The 8,473-nt window shown below is 36.6% G+C and overlaps 1 protein-coding gene across 1 annotated transcript in view; it reads left to right on the top strand.

The window, feature by feature from the left end:
• Positions 1–462: 462 nt before the first annotated feature.
• LOC102371040 (glutamate decarboxylase 1) overlaps positions 463–8,473 on the top strand; it is a gene marked incomplete at its 5' end in the record, with an annotated part of 15,941 nt that continues 7,930 nt past the window's right edge. The window contains 8 exons of the mRNA XM_006023880.1: positions 463–575; positions 1,908–2,023; positions 2,127–2,206; positions 2,408–2,462; positions 3,905–4,021; positions 4,320–4,384; positions 6,466–6,544; positions 8,188–8,337. Coding sequence (XP_006023942.1) covers positions 463–575; positions 1,908–2,023; positions 2,127–2,206; positions 2,408–2,462; positions 3,905–4,021; positions 4,320–4,384; positions 6,466–6,544; positions 8,188–8,337 — 775 coding nt within the window. The remainder of the gene's footprint in view (positions 576–1,907; positions 2,024–2,126; positions 2,207–2,407; positions 2,463–3,904; positions 4,022–4,319; positions 4,385–6,465; positions 6,545–8,187; positions 8,338–8,473) is intronic.

The raw sequence follows: 8,473 nt of genomic DNA on the forward strand, positions 1-8,473 counted from the left end.
ATCAACAAAATAAATTCATGGAATTAATTGTATTTAGATTTTTAAGTCCTAGTTCAATATTTTTAATTATCTTTGTGGTTAGCTATCTGATGACTACAGTTTTCATATGATTTTGGCAATATGCTATTCTTTAAGTGTGAAATTGCACTGTGTGAACCAAATATTTTACAGTCCAATCTTACACGGTACTGACCAGCAAAATGTTTTCAATTAATCTGAATGTATAATCACAGGTTTTAATGACTAATGGTTAGAAGAATGCATAGAAAATATGCTATATCTTAGAACTATATTAACGTTGGCCCCCCTAAGGAGTCTTGCTTGAGTTAGGGCTGCAAGATCAGATCCTAAATTTAAAGGAAGTGTTACGTCTTGAATAGTTTCACAAAGGATCAAAGATCAAGCATTTATTTATGTTTTGAAATTTGAACTGTAATCAGTTTATTTTTTTAATCCATGCAGGTTTACATATGAAATTGCACCTGTTTTTGTCCTCATGGAGCAGATAACACTTCGGAAGATGAGAGAGATTATTGGATGGTCAAATAAGGATGGTGATGGAATATTCTCACCTGGTGGGTATCTCTTACATTTTGACCATTTAATTGAAATGCCAACACTTAAATACTAGTTGTAGTTGAATGAGCATATTCCTGTACTTACCATAATGCAAAATCCAGCATCAGAGTTTAAAACTAACAATGTTCCACCTAAAGTATTTGTTTCACTCAGATTTCTCATAAGGAGTTATAACCATTTAGATGCATTTTTAATCTTTTTAAAAACATGAATTTGTATTAAATGTAGTTATGGATATAATGGTAAGATCCCTTCAGAAACTTGGCCAAAGCTTTCAAACTTGCGTGTCTAAAGTCAGCTGCCACAATCAATAATTAGGCACTTAAATATCCATATTCAGTAAATCTTATGACCATAGTCCCGAATTTCTAGAGGTACAAGGCAACAGCGAGTCCCAATGGCCAACAGTTCACACCTTGCAGATGTGGGATTGAGAACCTGGAAGAAGGATGGGCTGCCTTTTCCTTGCATCCACAGATACACCTGTGTGGTGGTAACTGAAGATTTAGATCTGTGGTGAAGGGAAGTTGGGGTTAAGTGTAGGCCACTCTGTGGTATCATCTGTCTTGAAAACTGAGGAAATCTGAGAGAATAGTTACATTAATCCAATATGATACATCACCCCCTTCTGAGCTCCAAACTTATTCCATGAAAGGAGCATAGGGACAACTGATAGTAGCAGAGGGGACTGGGAAGTTGTGCAGAGGCATAGGGCCTCCTTGTTGATGGCACTTACCTGTTGCACAATACCAGGTTGGTATGAATTTGTCAGGGTAGGGAAAAGGGAAAGAACCCTGGACTTGTTTCTGAGGATGAAAAACAAATTGCACTTCACTTTGGAATAGTCAAGCATAAAATCCATGAACGCAAACTTGCTAAGTTCCTATTTCCCCAGGCAGGAAAAATACACAAGGGGATCTGGCTCAATATAGTGGTTAATGAAAATATTTAAGAAAAGTTCTTGTAGGCTCTTAGTAATAGATCTCCAGTCACAGGGAATTAGGTATGATCCTGCTATACTTGTTAACAAGAAAACGTGGGTCTTGTTTTCAAGTGCAGCATATTGAAAACTGGTCCTTTAATTAATATGTTAGAGAAATATTAACAATCAGATGAGGAGATAAATGAGAAACTCTGACTTTCAATATGATTTTTTAAATGATCTGTCCTCAGACCTTTCAGATAGATAACCATGCATCCCATTCATTTATTCTTTTCATACTTCACTGGAATTTTCACTACAATGCACAAGTGGTACTGTGATATGACTTTGTTCCAATAGAGGTCATTTTTTCTCATTTTAAATATTTTATTATGCATTTTTATAGGGGGGGCTATATCCAATATGTACAGCATCATGGCTGCTCGTTACAAGTATTTCCCTGAAGTCAAAACAAAAGGAATGGCTGCTGTTCCTAAACTGGTCCTCTTTACTTCAGAACATGTGAGCTTAATGTACTAATTGTTGTTAATACATTGTTAATGGTTTTGTAGACATTTATCTAAATGATTCTTCCACCATTAAATGTGTGTATGTTTTGCTGCAGAGTCACTACTCAATAAAGAAAGCTGGGTCTGCACTTGGGTTTGGAACAGACAATGTGATTTTGATAAAATGTAATGAAAGGTAAGATGAATGTTAAGTTTGTGATATATTAAATGTGTTCATCTGTTAAATTTGTTTTATTGTGCCTAAGGACTGGTTCAGTACAGTATGTCAAGCTGCTAATGGCCTGTTGAAAAGCTCCTGTTAAGTTATTTCTGCTGTAGCTGATCCTGTTGTGTAGTCTTTTAATTTTCTTTGTCTCTGTTTCTATAATAATTACAGAGGGAAAATAATACCAGCTGATTTGGAAGCAAAAATTCTGGAAGCTAAGGAAAAGGTTTGCATTTTAAAACATAGTGCCTTAATGTTCAGGTCAGAATTTATTGTTTTCCTTTGGTAGCTGAGAGCTAACATTAAATCAGAATATTTATGCTAGAAGCTGTCAGAGCCTGTATTATTCTCCAATAACAATTTTGGTTAATAAGCTCTATGTTTATACAACATCTAGGAATATCTACATTTTTTTGCTTAGGTTTCCATTGATGACTTAATCATGTAGAGCTTTCAAATTCTTGACCCACATATATGGTTTCTGATTTTTTTTTCCTTTTAACTTTCTGTTCTGGAATATTTGAAAAAAGATCGTTGAAATTAATGTGTCTGAGGGCTCATCCTAGGAAGTCTCCACAGTTCCCATTGATTCTTTCAGGATCAGGCCCTTGACTACTTATTTAATTTTCTCGTATGAGGAATTCTATGCTTAAAATAATGAATTTGTTATTGCTTTTGTTTTTTAATGTTTTAAAAAACAACAGAAATGCAACAAAGCGGATTTGCCTAGTTGTTTTGCAAGTGTTCAAAAGAAACTACAGCATGCATAAAACAATAATACAGTTGTGTAGTTGTGCTGTCCTAGTAACGTGTGTGCAGGCATGCACACAGATGTGTGTGTGTATATGCATATACATATACTTTAAGTTATGTTTCTTGCAATTCAGAAAGAGGTAGTTAGTTGTGTTAGTGTGCAGTCAGTCAGAAGTCAGGGTAGATATGCACCTTTATACACTAACTAAATAATATATATATTTTTTAAAACACACACACATATATATCCCTCTGTGTGTGTGTGTGTGTGTGTGTGTATACACATATATATATATATGGAGAGAGAGCACAAGCTTTTGTGAACCAAAGTTCACTTCAGATACTGTGAAAGGACATGCAGAAGCAGAGTTCATGCAGTTCAAGCATTTTATTTTGAAAAAAATGTATATATGTGTGTGTGTGTACATCTACTTTAAGTTATGTTTCATGCAGGTCACTTATTTTATTTTTACATAACTTACAGTCCCTGCTTTTGTTCTGTTACTCTATTTCAAAAAAATTAAAGGCAAGTATCATCTTAAGAGTTACACTTAATCAAAATGATTTTTTCTAAGTATTTTTAGCACGATTTGACCATTAAGGAAAAAAAAATATTCTCATTTTTACATGTTTACTTTCCACGTTTTCCAGCACTTCAGTATGGAGAAACAATAACAAAGCCAGCAGTTTTAACCATGTATAGCCAATTAGTTAATTTATTTCCAGAGTTGCTTGCATGGGTCTTGCAAAGAGCAAGGAAAAGGAAATCATCTTAAAAACAGGAAAATGGGTCAGTAAAGCATCAACGTGACACTAGAATACAGGAACAGGTGAAGCACCTGAAATTACTTTTAAGCCTTTTCTCTGGAAATAGATTAGCTTTCATTTATGATCATTTGTTTATTTTTATTGTAGGGATATGTTCCACTGTATGTTAATGCAACTGCAGGCACAACAGTATATGGAGCCTTTGATCCAATACAGGAGATTGCAGATATATGTGAAAAATATAACCTCTGGCTCCATGTGGATGTAAGTAACCAAACACACTGCTAACACTAATTCAGGTTAAAAAGCATTCCTTTTTGTTCCAATTATTTTATGTTGAATTTAAATATTTGAGATTAAACTGTGTTTACATTTCCTGCAATTCTGATATTAAGAGGATTGAAAACAGATAATAATTACATTCTACAAAATCCCTCCACATATGGAACTTCTTTTAGGAGTTCAGTGGTTAGAGGGTTTGCAGGTTTGAGTTCATGGCAAACTAAAATATTTTAGGCTTTCTAAAAATATGAACCTTTCCTTGTCCTTCCATCACTTGCAGGCTGCTTGGGGAGGTGGACTCCTAATGTCCAGGAAGCATCGCCATAAACTGAATGGAATAGAAAGGTACTATACAGGGCTTATTGGCATTGCTGTATTTTTTTGTGGTTGCTCATAACTGCACTGGCACTTCACCAATGCGTGAAAAAAATGCAGTCCCTTCCTACCTACAACTTACACTGTTAATTATCCAATCTGTTAATTAACCTGAAACAATATAAAACAAGACAGGGGCAAGCAGGTTGCAAACAGCACTGGAAGGGAAATCAGTAAGGGAAAGCTAAATGAAAGGTAAGTTTAAAGGAAATTTGAAGGAGATAGGGAGATTACTTGGCAAATAAGAGGAGTGACTGAATTGGGAGTGGGAGAAGTTGACAAGGGGAAAACTCTTCCCTCCCTCTCCAGGGCTGAGAAACACAATGATAGCAGCAGAACTAGTACAGCGCTCCACTGTGCAGGGGGAGAAGGATTTGTAAAGCTCATAGATGGGGTCTGCACCCTGAATGTCAAAAACAGAGTACCACAGGTACAGATTGCATTTCTTTGGAGCTCTGGATGTTGGATCTAGGACTATCCCAACTCTTTCCTCCCTGGAACAGGAGCACAGGTACCCCATGATTACAAGCTTCAGGCTACTCTAGTGGTTTGCAAGAATATGCAGTATGGCTCCATGGCCCCTCCAGTATTCCCTAGTACACAACCCAGTTCAGAAGAAACTGTACTGAGACCAGGGTGTAGCCTTCATTGAACAGTTCATTGTACCAAGTTAACCAAACTTAGAACAGGCAGGGAAGGGGTCCTTGCTGAACTTCAGCAAGATTCACATGCAATACTATTTTCAAAAACCTTGTCTCAGGACAGGACTCTTTCCTCCCCATTTCTAGGCTTGTCCACATTTCAGAGATGGTCCAGTCTGTTATGCTGGGTAACCTTTGATACAAAGGTGTCTCCCAGTGATGGCAGGGTTTTAATCTACAATAGTTGATAGTGCATATTCCCATGTGAGAATGTTTCTTGATTCACCTGTTTTCCACTGTATCAACAAGCACAGCCCATCTGGAAGAAATCTGGAAAGTGATGAATAACCAAACAATACATAATCTGCACAATTAATATACACAAAATACCCAAGGAATGCAAAAAGGTGTTTGAGGCAAGATCTACAACACATAGCCAAATTACCTTGTAAAGGCCTAACATGATATTGCTTCCTTATCCCCAGTGCAGTCATATCTAATTCCTGGGATAATCAAAGTAAACATAATAGGGTAAGACAGAGAGCAGTATAATAAGACAGTAAAACATGTTTGAACCCTTTCTTCATAGATTTCATAGACATTAGGGCTGGAAGGGACCTCGGAAGATTCTCTTGTAGGGCACAAATTGCCCAGTAGGAGCACACATCATACAGCAAGTAACAAGAAAAATAGCTAAGTGAAGTTAGAGTTTGGGCAGACAGTGTGAATCTGCCAGGTTCAGGGATCAACAAGGCAATGCGCTGCACCCTGGCAGGGAAACCAAAGTTAGTATCCATTGCAAACATTCTGTGGATTTGTGGCATATCCAGGAATACCTCCATGCTGTGACTGGCTTGCTGCCATGGGGACAAAGCCTTAATGAGCTGCCCTGATATGTGCCTTCACTGTCTAAATATACATGACAACAAATGGTATCTTCATGTTCACAAAAGTCTAATAGTCACCCCCCACCCCTTTTTTCTTCTACCAAATCCTGCAAAAATTACTTCATCTCCTCTTTGCTTGGCACCTTGAAACTTAAAAATATGACTGTGTAACTGAAGTGGTAAATTGAGATCTTTTGTAGAACAGGAACTAAATAAATCCTATTTTCTTAATGTACTTATTTAATCTGTTGTTGAACTTTTGGAAAATGTAATCCATAAGTCTGTTTTCCATATAGAGGCCACAAACTTCCTGTGTGTTTGAGCAGCCCTCTGACGCTTGCTTAATTCCCAGACAACTCTAAAGCCCTGATTCAGTCCATGTTCACTAACACTGGCTAGACACGGGTGTAACTCCATAAATTTTAATTCTGAGAGCAGAACTCAGAAGCAGCTGCTCCAGATTAAATTTGCTAAAGGCAAATCTGTTTTCCAGATCTTCTCTGAGCGTGTACTTCTTTTGCAGAGTCAACTCAGTCACGTGGAATCCACACAAGATGATGGGAGTCTTGTTGCAATGCTCTGCCATTCTTATTCGGGAAAAGGTCTGGTTTATATTGTTTGATAATCTTGCAATTTAACAGCAAAACACACCCCAAACTTTTATGGGCACAGTACAAGGTCCATTTCTTTTGGTTGCCTTTTTCAAAAGAGAAAAATTGTGTGGATTTATATTTTGTTTATTTGGGGGAAGAAGGAAATACCTTTTGCTTTTGCTGCGTTTGATTAAGGTAGTAAATATTATGGAGCAGCTGATGAAACTTGGAATTGTCCAAAGGGCATCAGTGGAGCCAGCATACTGATGTACATCAGCTAGACAGCTGTCCCTATATGTTTGTCATACACTGTATGTGCACCTTGCAGGTTGGTAATTTCAGAAATGTACAACTCAGTAAATAAACAGTAAATATTTTCCATCACACATGTGGCTTAACAGTTTAAAATCCTGTTGGAAAATGGCCATGTTACTTTCATTTTTTACTTATGATTTCAGATGCAGTTTTAGGACCTCATCATCTTGGAAGTGTTGCCATGATCATCAAGGGGAGCAGAATTAGAACCATATTTACTAAGTGTTTTTGTTTGGTCATTCAAAGTCATATCATCTATAAGCAGGAGCATTTTTTTAAAATCCTTTCTGACCTCACTGTCTTGTCATTTGTTCTTGGCAGCAATTAGCTGAAGAGTCAGTGATGCCAGGTGAATAGAGCCCTAACTGGGACTTAGGAGACCTGTGTTTTATTCCTGGTGCTGCCACTGACCTCCTTGGGTGACTCAGTGGATCTTTCTATGCCTCAGTTTCCCCATCCATAAAATGAGGTTAATGATGTTTAGCTTGCTTTGTAAAGCATTTTGGGGTCTCATTATAGGAAACATTAGTTATTACTAGCAGTATGCTTGCTTAAAGAGCATCACCCCAGTTATTGCAAGGTGTTGCCAAGGTAACTCAAGTAAGGGAATGTTGTTTCTTCATTATATTTCTATGTACATCATAGCCAGGAAAGAAAATATACTATTCGTAGGTAAGTTAATAGTAGTGAAATGGGCAGCCAAAAATATTTTTTTTCTGTTCTTTTTATTTTTATTGCTGGTGTTACATGTCTCATCTAGTCCCAGTTATGCCTACATTTATAAATAACGTTGAGCAACAGTAGAGTTGGCCCATGAATGCAGTCAAAGCCCTCCTTTACATTTTAAGTTAATTTCTCTTTGACACCTTCTTCATCATTATATGTTTATCCCAAACTGTAAGATTGTGTGAACTCATTTTAGTCTACAATTGAACCTCCAAAAGTCTTATGTTTTAAGAATAGACTTTATATTCTATCAGCCTGTGGAATAAAATGGGATGTTTGAACAGCAGGTTAAGAATTCAGACTGATTTGGGGCTGTTACTTCTGATTTTTTTAAGTACTGATAAAACCTTTGTTTTTCTTAGTATGACATGGATACTATCTCTCCACTTGACTAACCAGGGATTAAGGCATCCAAATGACTGAGTTGAGGACACAAAATTGTATCCATGACTTGTGTTCCTCAAAACCAGTCAAAAGTTGAAAAATTGTCCCTTGTAATAAATTTTTTCTGTCTGCAGGTATTTGAGAAGTATGTGTATGATTAATAAATGTGTTTATATGCGCATTATACATATTTCACACTTAGTAAAAATATATGATTTTTATAATAGGGTATACTTCAAGGTTGCAATCAGATGTGTGCAGGATATCTGTTTCAGCAAGACAAGCAGTATGATATATCCTATGACACTGGAGATAAGGCAATACAATGTGGTCGTCATGTGGACATTTTCAAATTCTGGTTGATGTGGAAGGCAAAGGTAAATAATAAAGGTCACATTAAAATGTTAAAAATGCATTTAGCATATGTCATGTCAGAGTTTAAAAATCATTTTTTAAATAATTGTTGTAAGATTGCTCTCTATAGGTACTGCTAGTTGGTGGTGACTAGCAGGA

This window comes from Alligator sinensis, unplaced genomic scaffold, assembly GCF_000455745.1.
Source record: "Alligator sinensis unplaced genomic scaffold, ASM45574v1 scaffold468_1, whole genome shotgun sequence".
NCBI classification, from domain to species: domain Eukaryota; kingdom Metazoa; phylum Chordata; order Crocodylia; family Alligatoridae; genus Alligator; species Alligator sinensis.